Source organism: Macrobrachium rosenbergii, chromosome 49, assembly GCF_040412425.1.
Source record: "Macrobrachium rosenbergii isolate ZJJX-2024 chromosome 49, ASM4041242v1, whole genome shotgun sequence".
Taxonomy (NCBI): domain Eukaryota; kingdom Metazoa; phylum Arthropoda; class Malacostraca; order Decapoda; family Palaemonidae; genus Macrobrachium; species Macrobrachium rosenbergii.
Genome location: NC_089789.1, coordinates 7,544,144 through 7,557,649, shown reverse-complemented (window position 1 = coordinate 7,557,649; position 13,506 = coordinate 7,544,144). Strand labels below are relative to the sequence as shown.

Below are 13,506 nucleotides of genomic sequence, written 5' to 3'. Positions count from 1 at the left end.
CTGCATGTAATACCTAGAGTATTACATACAGTTACCAACACACATGACAGACTGTCATGCAATAAATATACCCAGGGGATTACTTGAATATAAACATTATCAGTTTTAAGACCCATAGTACTGTACTTTACTCTGCACTTGGAGCTGATTTTAACAATTTTTTCCCTATAATCTAAATTGGGAAATTCTGATCTAAACAACACGCACCATAGAGAATTCTAAAACATAAGAAGATCCTTAACACATGGGTACAAAAAAAAAAAAAAGTTACTAGCAAAATTCAACAACAAATTCTTTTTACAAAACATATTTCTCACGCTTCATCAGTAAACAAACACACGCAGAAAAGAAACCACTACAGCAATCACCTAGGATCCCGATCACTTAAAACTCGAAGATAACAGCAACACGAACACACTAGGCGGAGGCCAGTCGAAGATTTATCATCATCATCACACGCCATGACACCCTCCCACTTATCACACGAGATCGTCACCTGTAAAGCCGTGTGACGTCACTGGCGATTTATTACCCAACGGAGGAAAGGTCATAAGTCCAGCACAGAAACGCCTCTCAATTACCTAACCCCCCTCCCCCACAACCTTCTCACTCGTGAGGGTCGTACTCGGTAGAAAATAACGCCGGAATGCTAGAGCAATTTTTTCCCCGTGAATAACGAGCTACTATTTTTCCTTACGATGAACAGTATATGACTTTAATATAATTACTATCGCTGAAAGCACTGCGGACAAAAGCAACACTAGCGAATGTAGTGCAATATGAACTCTACTGCCGATACGATCTGTTCCTGAACTCCAATCGCTCTGCTAAACAAATGACTGTAGACAGAAGCTGCATTAATAGGTTAAAGTGGCATTTCACAGAAGATGAAGTTAGTAACAAACGACTTCGGGTACGGGTTTCAAAGTAATTTTAGTCATTTTGCGTTGTACTGAAGATGGTCGATTGTTAAAATGAACGTTTTTAATATTTAAATGCGATTTTACACTGTGACATAAAATAAATTTGTAAATGTTAAAACTAAAATATTTTTACATAGGCGGAATACTGTCAAGATAAAAATTCATAAGAAGATTTAAACTCCGGAAACTCCGGCGAAAACATACTCTGAAAGAAATAAAAAAAGTTGAAAACATTAACATAAATACTTATATAAGCCAACGAATTTAGATACGAAAACTAAAAATGAATTAAATGAGCCACGAAGCGTAAATAAATCAGCGTAATAAATGAGCCGTAAAGTTGGCGTTATCTCTGGAGAAACAGAAGTGAAAAATGTACTAAGCAACCTGCCGGGATAAAAGAATAAAATATGCAGTACAATAAACATGCGACTGAAATGTCTTTCAAGTTAAGATAAAATACTTGCGAGGCTGGGTATCTGAAAAGGAACGCTTCTGATACGGGATTCTTTAAATCGCCTTTGATCTTAACGATGTGTACGTTGCATTAAGAGCTCTTCACTCAAGGTGACACAGTCAAATTATAAAAAATCAGTACATCCTTTAAAGAAAATGTAATACTTACAACATACAAAATCGAATGGAAATGCTGCATCAAAAAAACCACGATATTATGAGATCAAACATATATAAACTGAAATTACACGCCAATGTTGCAAAAAATACATTTCAATAGAAATCAAAACATCAACGAATATTTTACACGATGAAATACTGTACATTCGGCTACCCACAAATCCCCCTCGTTACAAAGAACAAATGGCAACAACACACACCGAGACCAAGGCACAGATAACAAACAAAAATACAAGTGAACGTTCCAAAGGAAAATTCATTTCACAATGAAAACAGAACCCCCGAAAAACGTCATTTAAGAAAATGCAACAGGCAAGAGAAAAAGTTCAGTGTGTTAGGAGACGCACTCAGCTCCTTAATCTTGAACCAGATGCGTTTAGGACCCACAGTGACCGGTACTTAATTTAGGCAGTTGTCTCAATACAAATTACGAACTAGACAATACCAACGGAATTCTGCTGACGGAATGTGAAAAGTAAATATTTTTTTTTACTATCTGCATCTGTTATTACGATGAATAAATCAATAGACAAAAATAGAGATAACAGGAAAATTGGAGAGGTATTTTGTCATACATGCTTTACGGTTTTATTTTTTATTATGTTTGATTTCATTATTATTTTAATGCTGCTTTGCATTTCTCATCCCAACATTTTTTTAAATATAAATACTTTGTGTATACTGTATGTATTATATATATATATATATATATATATATATATATATATATATATATATATATATATATATATATATATATATATATATATATATATATATATATATATATATATGTGTGTGTGTGTGTGTGTGTGTGTGTGTGTGTGTGTGTGTGTGTGTGTGTGTGTGTCATACCCAGGAATGTGTTCTCAAGTATGAATGTATTTATACACGAGTGCGTCACTGGGATATGCAATATTCGGCGGCCAATTGCCAAAAGCTTCCATTGGCCGAGGGAGAGGCGGAAGACCAGTGCTGAATACGAAGGAAATAAGCCCCTTTCCCGCCGGGAAAAGTTAGGGGGAGGGGAAGGGAAACCGGCAGGGGGTTCTTGCATTTTGCGTGTTAGAGCTGTATGGGGAAGGGGGAAGGTAGGCTGTTTCTGATAAAACGTTCTTGTGCGGTTTTATGCAAGGCTTTACGTGTTTTATTCCCCGGTTTATGTGACGGTTTATATGTTTTATGCACTGTAGCGAGCGCTGGGGGCAGTTGTCGTGGAGTAATGGCTCGCATAAAACTTTTACATCCTCTCTTTACGGCCTACACATTCACCCAGACCCCGGTTTTGTAGCGCACTCTCCTACGACGAAAATGGCTACAACAAAGGATTGCGAGCACGACTAATAATAATTTCCAATATATATATATATATATATATATATATATATATATATATATATATATATATATATATATATATATATATATATATATACATATATACATACACATATATATATATATATACATATATATATATACATATATATATATATATATATATATATATATATATATATATATATATATATATATAAAAGCTGTAGTATGCAATGTCCGCACAAGCGTAGCATGGGCAGAGCACGAGAAGAGTAGAAAAGGTGAAAAACAAAGGTTAGTGTAAGAGAAAGGATGGATCAGTATGTTATTAAATGGTCTGTTCATGTGGAACGAATGGGAAAAGGCGTATTGGCAGAAAACTATGCTTCGGAGCAATCTGCAGGCAGGAGGGGAAAACCAAGGTCCAAAGAAAAGGGCCTTGAGGAAAACGACCATAAGAGTTCGATAGGTGAGGAGAGGAGGGTACTGGGAAAAAAAAGGGCCAGTAATATACCTAAGAAGTGCAAGGGTGTGTGCAAGACAATAAGTGGGGGGGGGTAATTATATGAGGTGACTAATGTTAGTTTTTGTGTAAGGAGTTCATCCACGATACAAGTTATAAGTTTAACTGAGGCAGTTACTCTACAGATATGCTTAGCATTCATGAATGCGAATTTCCTAGCCTTTGCATACCCTGGACCAGGCCAGGTCACAGAATTTCCTAATCTAAGCAAGCCCGAGATAGAAATATTCTCGGATTTACCCCTGCACACGCAGGCGACAGATCCGTCCTCTTGCGACAGAACTGGAATTAAAGAAAACAGGACATAAGAAAAGAAACTATCACCTGAACCGTTCAGTTTAATCGGGGAATACTTTTTCTACATGTGGCAAATTTGTAAATATATTCTTTACCTCTTTCTGACGTATCTTTACCTTTCCCCATTCTCACTAAAACTTCACTCGTTCTCCAAACAAAAGTGACTGACCCTAGAAACTTCTTTTTTTCTTCAAAACAGTGTGGCTGGCCACAAAAGTTCTGCTGTACCATATTTAAAGTTTTTAAGCAAACTGGCCTGGTTACCATTCCTTTACATTTACATTATGGACACTTAATCACTTTGTACACAGGTGTAATTAGATAAAAAATTTCATTATGAGGGTTTTACCTCATCAGTAATCTGATTCGAAACAAAGGGCCAGTAGAACAGATTCCGTGACTTTGAAATAAAGCATAAATATTATCTATAAAATGCTCTGGTCAGTTAGATCTGAACTGTATTCGACTGTTTAAAGGTCATTTGAACGACAGGTCAATCAGCTGTAACTTCCTGGTTAGTACGAAACCCCATTATTGGAAATCTTGCAAAGATCAATACGAAGACACCACAAAATCCTGCCCAGATTTAAATGCACGAGTTACCAGGCAGAATTCCCTACAGCAAATATATAGGTAAATATAAACTATGATTTCCTCTTATGTACTATAAACATTATGCATCCTTTTATAAGTAAACGTAGGATTTTCTCTTTTTACTTTTTCTTCTACATTCATTCTGGTTACCTCTTCGGAAATATGGTGCAATATCCTGACCTCTTTGTTCAGCAGGTTTCTGAATGACGCGCCTAACTAAACCCAAGAAAATTCTTTTAAACATCTACTCCCATGAGCCCAAGTGAAATATTAGGCACCGTCAGTTTAGTCCAGTCAGACGACATAAAGTACAACTTGCAAAGGCAACGTAGATTAAAACCCACTATTGTCCTGTCTCTACTACTGGGGACAATGTGTAAAACTCTTCCTTTAAAATACGACATGACCTTGGGGCTTGCCTTGCCAACAGGCAAAAGCTGGCAAGCTTGCAAGCCCGAGAGAGAGAGAGAGAGAGAGAGAGAGAGAGAGAGAGAGAGAGAGAGAGAGAGAGAGAGAGAGAGAGAGAGAGAGAGAGAACTTTCTGGCAGTAGTAGCATTAAAACAGACAACTACCCTCACAAAAGCCACACGCACAAAACCGTTATAGGAACAATCAAAAGCGCCGGCAGCAACTTCCTCCTACAATTCACCTTAATGGCGACATTAAATTACTAACAGCGACTGCATGCAATTAATTATAGGCGCATGCAATACAGTGATCCACCCCTTCAGCCACCTAGGTATTCGTGGGGGGGGGGACCCACAGGGCGATCGCCTGAAGATTGTGTCGGGATCAACCGTCAGACACAGCAATCCTCCTCAGTTAATTATTTCTAATCCAGAGCATTTAGTTTGGGATAGATAGCTGCTTGCGTCTTATGGAAGACCGCAAATTCCTGGACGATTCTATTTAAACGCGCTTTTATGATCACTGGCAAAAGACTATAATCCAACAGAAATGGACCTTAGCTTCGCCTGCCAATACTGTTATTTTAATTACAAAAATGCAACTGACTACATTATCATCAACATTTCTCCATAGACATTCAAAATATTTATACAAATAGAAAGAACTGTATATTGATAAACTTGACAAGAAAATGAACGTTCACTGACTACAAAGATGGCTTGTATCTATATATAAAGGTGGCAAAAAAATTCTATTCGCTCAAATAATCGTTCAGAATAAACAAGACAAAAATCTAAACTTGTCTCGGATGTGTTTGACATTAAAAAAATCAACCACGCAAAAAAATAGCCAACAATATAGAACACACAAATGATACAAACACAAAACCAGACGCGTAAAACATCCTGATACATTTCCCCGTCGGCCAAACCGAATAAATATCGACAACTTTGATCACTAGTGCACACACGCAGATCTATATCCCTTTACTTCACTCGGCATCGATTGATGCCATCCGGGAGAAAATCTGAATGTCATCTGCGAGAGAGGTAGAGCGCTTTTAAGGGGAATATTGTTTTTGGTGCCTCGATATTCACGTCCTCATTATTTTCTTTAGAAGACAATATAATTCCCTGCTATTACCCTTTTCCTCTTAAAAAGCTTATATTCGTGATCACTCACAACAGACTCCCCACAATATTATGAATTGTGCTTAATCCTTTTTAAGGAAATATTATTCTCCCTTAACAAATTCGTGATTCATCTTAAAACAATACCTTTAAAAACGATTATTCTGATCAGTCGGTTTAAAGGGAATATCGTTTTTGGTGTCTTAACATTTCCAACGTATTTCGGAAGTAACAATATTCGCGATTATTCATTCAAGTACCACTCCGATTTTACATAATCATTACTACTATATTACTCATACAATCCGGCATGATAGGATAATACCTTCAATTTCAGTGTGTAACATGATTTATTCATGACACGGGTAATTAAAGATTTGTTTCCGCTTTAATGTGATCTTGTTCTCATTTAGATCATTTCCATATATTCAGATTGGAAGTGTTCTTGTGTTGGGTTACTTCAACACCGAGTTCGTGATGAAACAACGCCAGCGTAATTCTAATCATGATAGCTTTCTTAGGTCAAATTATTTCACACGATTTTCCACGTTCCTGTTGCTTGTAAATTATAAGAGAGAGAGAGAGAGAGAGAGAGAGAGAGAGAGAGAGAGAGAGAGAGTAAATAAGGCCGCTGAGAGACTACATAAATATCCGGCATGTATGCATGAATTCTAGATTAGGTTGTAAACACGGGTCGTAAAGCGAGAAACGGCACACATACAGTAAAACGCGGCCGTAAAAAAGGCGAAAGATGCATTTGGGCCGAACGGGAGAAGGCTCGAAGAGGACTGTTTGGGCGTCGAATAACGATGCAAGTGGTGGTTTGCGCCAACCAAATAACCAATTAGGCGTATTAAGTCCATCATAGCTTCCGTCTGCAACAACGTAAAGGCCCCCGGAGAAAGCCATTGTCGCCCTTGCCAAGGGCGGCCGTAAAGGCGTTAACAGCCCTCCTCACGAAGAGGCAGGGTGCTGTGGTTGATGGCTGCCCGTGAGAGTCATAATATGGCCGTAAGTCGTTAATGAGGTGATGTTTAGGAGCGCTCTCTCTCTCTCTCTCTCTCTCTCTCTCTCTCTCTCTCTCTCTCTCTCTCTCTCTCTCTCTCTCTCTCTCGTCCGTTCGTTCGTTTTCTCAACTCCTTTATATTAAGACTCGACTTTCGTTTGATAATAACACACATACGTGAGCGTAAACAGCGCATACCATATGTCAAGTTAACCAACACGAAACACTTGGGTCGCATCCCTTTCTATAAATGGAATAAAATGCAAATCCTGACAAATTTCTCTGTTACCTCGGCTCTGAGTACTGCCCTGATAGGGAGAGGCTGCCATCAGATTTAGGGATTTGCAGTCCCCCAAGAGCGGAATAAACGTCCCATCATCAATAGAAACCCTGGAAAGACTTTACAAATATATATTTACATTACGAAGGCTGGACTGAACACCTGGTGCACCAACTGTTTTTCCAAGTAACTCACCATAACTCGTTTTTAATGTCGCACACACACAAGCACAGTTTAAAATTGTATGGCATCGACGATTTGAAATTGACAATACAGAGAAAACTACTTCTCATACTCTTAAAAAGTAAAATTTTAAAAAATGGCTACATTTTTTCATACGTTTTGTAGGAAAACCCCAGAATTAAATTTGCGACCTGAGAAATCGATTCAACCAAATGCCTTGTAGATAAAAATAGGACAAGGGTTCAACGGGGAAGAGACCACGAGGAATGCTCTTGCAACGCACCAAGACTTCCTACAGCATTCCACAACAGTAAAAATGCAACTAAGGGTTCTTACAGCATTTCCACTTCTACTTGGGAACGCCTACTCTCATCAAATGTAAGTTGCACACTTCAAAAAAAAAAAAAAAAAAAAATATATATATATATATATATATATATATATATATATATATATATATATAATGGGAACTATAAACTTTATATATATATATATATATATATATATATATATGGGGAATAAGTTGCAAATTTATATATATATATATATATATATATATATATATATATATATATATATATATATATATATATATATATACATACATATATAAAATGGGGAACTAATTAACACACGAGCACATCGATCAGAAATAGATAAAATACATATACATACATACATATATATATATATATATATATATATATATATATATATATATATATATATATATATATATATATATATATATATATTACACACAATCACTCTACCTCGTCTTTAAATTTAATACTTTGGATATCAATTCCCAAAGGATACCAAGAAATCCGTGATGGAATAAGCGACTAAATTCGACTCCATAATGGGACTCAAACCCAGTTAGTTAGAAGACTAGGTTATTTCTTAGACAACTGCAAATTCTTAGTGGTGCAACAGGACAAAACGCTCGAGTCAGTCCTGGAGATTTGAGCCCAATCTCAAGGGCATTTCCTTTAAACCACGTGGTCCTCAAGAGACTCATGTCTTTTTACCCCCTGGAACATTTAGCCTCTTTCTAACTCGGCTGCCGTCTCCAAATGCTTGTATTAGTTCAGCAAGGCCCTTCCACAAAGCATAACTACAACCCTTGCCGTCTACGACCCATTCCACAACCCTTGAAGTCTACAAACCATTCCACAACCCCTGATGTCTATGACCCCTTACACAATCGAAGTCTACAACCCCCTTTCACAACCCGTGATGTCTACGACCCCTTACACAATCCTTGAAGTCTAAAATCCCTTCCACAACCCTTGAAGTCTACAACCAATTCCACAACCCCTGATGCCTACGACCCCTTACACAATCCTTGAAGTCTAAAAACCCTTTCTAAACCCTTGGTGTATACGGCCCCCTACACAATTCCTGAAGTCTACAACCCATTCCACAACCCTTGAAGTCTACAACCCATTCCACAACCCTTGAATTGACCCCTTCCACAACCCTTGAAGTCTATGACCCCTTCCACAACTCTTGAAGTCTATGACCCCTTCCACAACCCTTAGTGTCTACAACCCCTTCCACAACCCTTGGCATCTACGACCCCTTCCACAACCCTTACCATCTACGACCCCTTCCACAACCCTTAGCATCTACAACCCCTTCCACAACCCTTAGCATCTACAACCCCTTCCACAACCCTTAGCATCTACAACCCCTTCCACAACCCTTGACATCTACAACCCCTTCCACAACCCTTGACATCTACAACCCCCTCCACAACCCTTGACATCTACAACCCCTTCCACAACCCTTGTTGTCTATGACCCCTTCCACAACCCTTGAAGTTTACAACCCTTGACTTCTATGACCCCATCCACAACCCTTGATTTTTGTGGCCCCTTCCACAACCCTTAATGTATACAACCCTTCTACAACCATAGAAGTCTATAACCCTTTCACAACCCTTGAATGCTACAACTCCTTCCACAACTCTGAAGTTTATAACCCCTTCCACAACATTTGAAATCTACAACCCTGGAAGTCTATGACCCCTTCCACAACCCTTGGCATCTATGACCCCTTCTACAGCCACTGAAGTCAAAGACCCTTTCCACAACCTTTGAATAATTCTAAAAGCATTTCACAACCATTGATGTCTACAACTGCTTATGTCAAACCCTTGATGTCTATGACCCCTTCCACAACCCTTGATATCAACCACCCCTTCAACAACTCGAAGTCTACAACCCTTGATGTCTACGACCCCTTTCAAACCTTTGAAGAATCCTTCAACCCTTTTACTAACCTGGAAGTCTACAAACCCTTGGCTTCTACGACCCCTTCCACTACCCCTGGCATCTACAACCCCCTCCACAACCCTTGTAGTCTACAAGCCTACAATAACCCTTGAAATCTACAACCCTTCCACCACCCTTGACATCTACGACCCCTTCCACAACCATCTGAAGAATTCTACAACCCTTGAAGTATACAGTAACCCGTTCCACAACTCAAAGCAGTATACAACTTTTCTACAACTCTTGAAATAGTCTACGACCCCTTCCACAACCCTTGACATCTACAGTATGACCCCTTCCACAACCCTTGAAGTCTACGACCCCTTCCACTACCCTAACCCTTGGTGTCTATGACCCCTTTCACAAACCCTTCTACAAGCATGATGTCTATGACCTCTTCCACAACCATCTGAAGAATTCTACAACCCTTGGCATCTATGACCCCTTCCACAATCCTTGACCTCTACGACCCCTTCCACAAACCTTGAAGTCTACGACCCTTCCACAAGCATGATGTCTACGACATTTTCCACACCTTCTGAAGAATTCTACAACCCTTGGCATCTACGACCCCTTCCACAACCCTTGGCATCTATGACCCCTTCCACAACCCTTGACGTCCACGATCCCTTACATAACCCTTGAAGTCTACGACCCTTCCACAAGCATGATGTCTACAACCTCTTCCACAACCTTCTGAATAATTCTACAACCCTTGGCAGCTACAACCCCTTCCACAACCCTTGACATCTACTACCCCTTCTACAACCCTTGAAGTCTACGACCCCTTCCACAAGCATGATGTCTACGACCTCTTCCACAACCGTCTGAAGAATTCTACAACCCTTGGCATCTATGATCCCTTCCACGACCACTGAAGTCTACGACCCCTCCTTCCACAACCCTTGAAATCTACGACCCTTTCCGCAAACCTTGAAGTCTACAGTAACCCCTTCCACAACTCTAGAAGTAGTGTACAACTTTTCTACAACTCTTGAAATAGTTTACGACCCTTTCCACAACCTTTGACATCTATGACCCCTACCACAACCCTTGACATCTACGACCCTTTGCGCAACCCCATTCCGCAGCCCTAGTAGTAGTCTAGAACTCTTCTACAACCCTTGAAGTAGACTACGGCCCTTTCACAACCCTTGACGTCTACGACCCCTTCCAAAACCCTTGACGTCTACGGTAACCCCTTCCACTAATCCAGAAGTAGTCTACGACCCTTCCACAACCCTTGAAGTAGTCTACGATCCTTCCACAAACATTGAAATCTGCAAACCATTCCACAACACTAGACATCTACAACCCCTTCCACAACCTCTGACGAATTCTACGACCCCTTCCATAACCCTCGAAGTCTACGACAGAACCCGTGTATGTTTTCTGACCAGCTTCTTAATTTTACTTGCGAATAACTAACCGAAAACTCTCAGTCATTAGTTTTAAACAAAAAGATGCAACCCTTTTCTTGCAATGACATTTTAAGAACTTAACAATGGTAATGAAAGAACTATACTTATAAAAGAAACGCTCCATTAACATCAAAGGAAAAACACGTCTTTACAGACGCCATATAAGACAAAGTTAGTAGTAATTCAAACATTCCGACATGAGCTGTTACCTATTCAACCATTTCCATACTGTAGATCATCGCTAATTTACATTTCCATGCTGTACATCACCACTAATTTACATACCTAATGCAATACAACTGGCAAAACAAACATGCTCACTTAATACCCCCGGCCTTTTCTAAAATCACGTATAGTACCATGCGCTACGTTAATTCCCGTGCTTCCCACACGAATACGTTCACTTTAGAATCAAATATCATATTTCAAATCACCCCATTCCTTACGACTACTGCGAATAAATGGACCTTACATACAAAATAGGAGTGGTTTAAAAATAAGGATCTGTTGCTGAGACGGCGTGAATCGAAAAGCCGACATGACTCTCTCTCTCCTTGCCAAAAGCGATAAAACATATTCGCTAACTAAAATCTTTGGTGTGAACGTGTCAGGTACGCGTACTGCGGAATTAAAATGTCTTTCAACTGATAAACGTAAACGGCTTCCTGAAATAGACTTAAGCATCCTTCAATATGGCAAACTGAAGTAACACAAATCGCCGACGAATATCATTCTCGGATTGAGAGAGAAAGTTTCTCAGCTATCCCAACTTCCTTCCTTAAAATCCCAAAATTCCAAGTAATATGAAAATAAATGATAAAAAATTATTATTAATAAAAGCTACAAAGAACTTACAGGAATCCAATCATACTTCTTAAACCCCCCGACATATTTCAGGTCGGTAAATAAATATACATAAAAGAGCAGCAACACCACGACAAACAAATTAAACTTACCTTGGTGTCGCCATCACTCTCGCTATCACACTGCAAAAAAAGAGAGAAGAAAATATTAATTTTTTCACTTAATTCTGGGATTACTTACAAGCACTTACAAGTGAGGTGATTTCACAACAGGAAAACTGTCGACAGATGTAGAAGATAAAAATCCTAATTGATGCAGTTTTACCATCACGTAATCAACAAGAAATTCAGATTTAATGCACAATTTTATGCTATTCAATATTTTAATCAGATGGAATGCCCAGAATAAGTGTCAACTTATATATTTTGTTTCAAATACCGATAACATGTAAATGCTGCACAAACTGTCTTAATACTTCCTTTGGAAAAAAAGAGATAGATAATGTCTTCACAAATGAAAACTTGAGAGAGAGAGAGAGAGAGAGAGAGAGAGAGAGAGAGAGAGAGAGAGAGAGAGAGAGAGAGAGAGAGAGAGAGAGAGAGAGAGAGAGAGAATTTAAAAAAATGTTTCCTTGGTGAATTAATTACCCAAAAACTAAACATACTTTCATGAAAAAATATATAACGGTCAGAATATTAATTATGTCAACTTTCTATGACACTGTTCTTATGAATTTCATGAGAGATACTTGAGAGACTAATTCTAAAGTATGTACTATGTTAAATCACTCGACTGGCATTCTCCCTTCCGAGATTGAAAACATTCTCTCTCTCTCTCTCTCTCTCTCTCTCTCTCTCTCTCTCTCTCTCTCTCTCTCGGAGAAAAGTTTTAAGTGGGAACACAAAAGAAATAAAATTTCCAAACTTTCAAGTGGCGCTGGAGAATACCAATAACAAACGCTACTGACGCCACAATATCACAGCAATCGGCGGAAAAACAATGCCGAGGCTGGTTCTTTCATGCATCCTCACTCACTTTAATGTGACAGAATAGAATAGAACAGAGAATTTAGGACAAAGGCCAAGCGCTGGGAACTATGACGTCATTCAGCGCTGAAAGGGAAACTGACGGCAAGTGTTTAAACGTGTAACACAGGGAAAACCAAGCAGTTGCACAACAAAAATTTTTTTAGAGAGTGGAAAGTCAGATGGAAGAACGAGAATATGAACAGAGGTACAGTAAAAGAAACGCGGGAGGGAGGGGTTGCAGTTAGAGGCCGAAGGGACGCTGCAAAAGAAACATCACTTTCAGAAGCATCTTCGTGTAGGCAAAAGTTGGTGCTACTATTTCATACTATTTCAAATAGTGTTTCTTCATAAGGAATCGACAATTGTTTGACGATAGGATCAAGTTTCACTGGCGTTTTTATATTTCTTTTTATTACACTTTCTATCGGAAACTCACTCAGAAAAAGAAGTATTCTGATGGTGTCTACAGAGCCAATATCCAGAAAGGCTTACGCTGAATACTGGAAAACAGCGACGCATACACAAGTCCCACAGGGGAAAAGATGTGTCCCTAACACAAAACAGCTGTCATATATAACATGAAAAAGTACTGCATTATGACCTTCCCTAGATACAACACTACCCCCTGCCCTAAATCAGAGATGCAATTTTGTATCATGTTAATACACGCGTG

General features: G+C 38.9%; 1 protein-coding gene across 2 annotated transcripts in view; it reads right to left on the bottom strand.

Annotated features, from left to right (window-relative positions):
- LOC136832045 (autism susceptibility gene 2 protein-like) overlaps positions 1–13,506 on the bottom strand; it is a 115,927-nt gene that overhangs the window by 25,619 nt on the left and 76,802 nt on the right. For both annotated transcript variants that reach the window (XM_067092558.1, XM_067092559.1), the window contains exon 4: positions 11,958–11,987. In XM_067092558.1, coding sequence (XP_066948659.1) covers positions 11,958–11,987 — 30 coding nt within the window. The remainder of the gene's footprint in view (positions 1–11,957; positions 11,988–13,506) is intronic.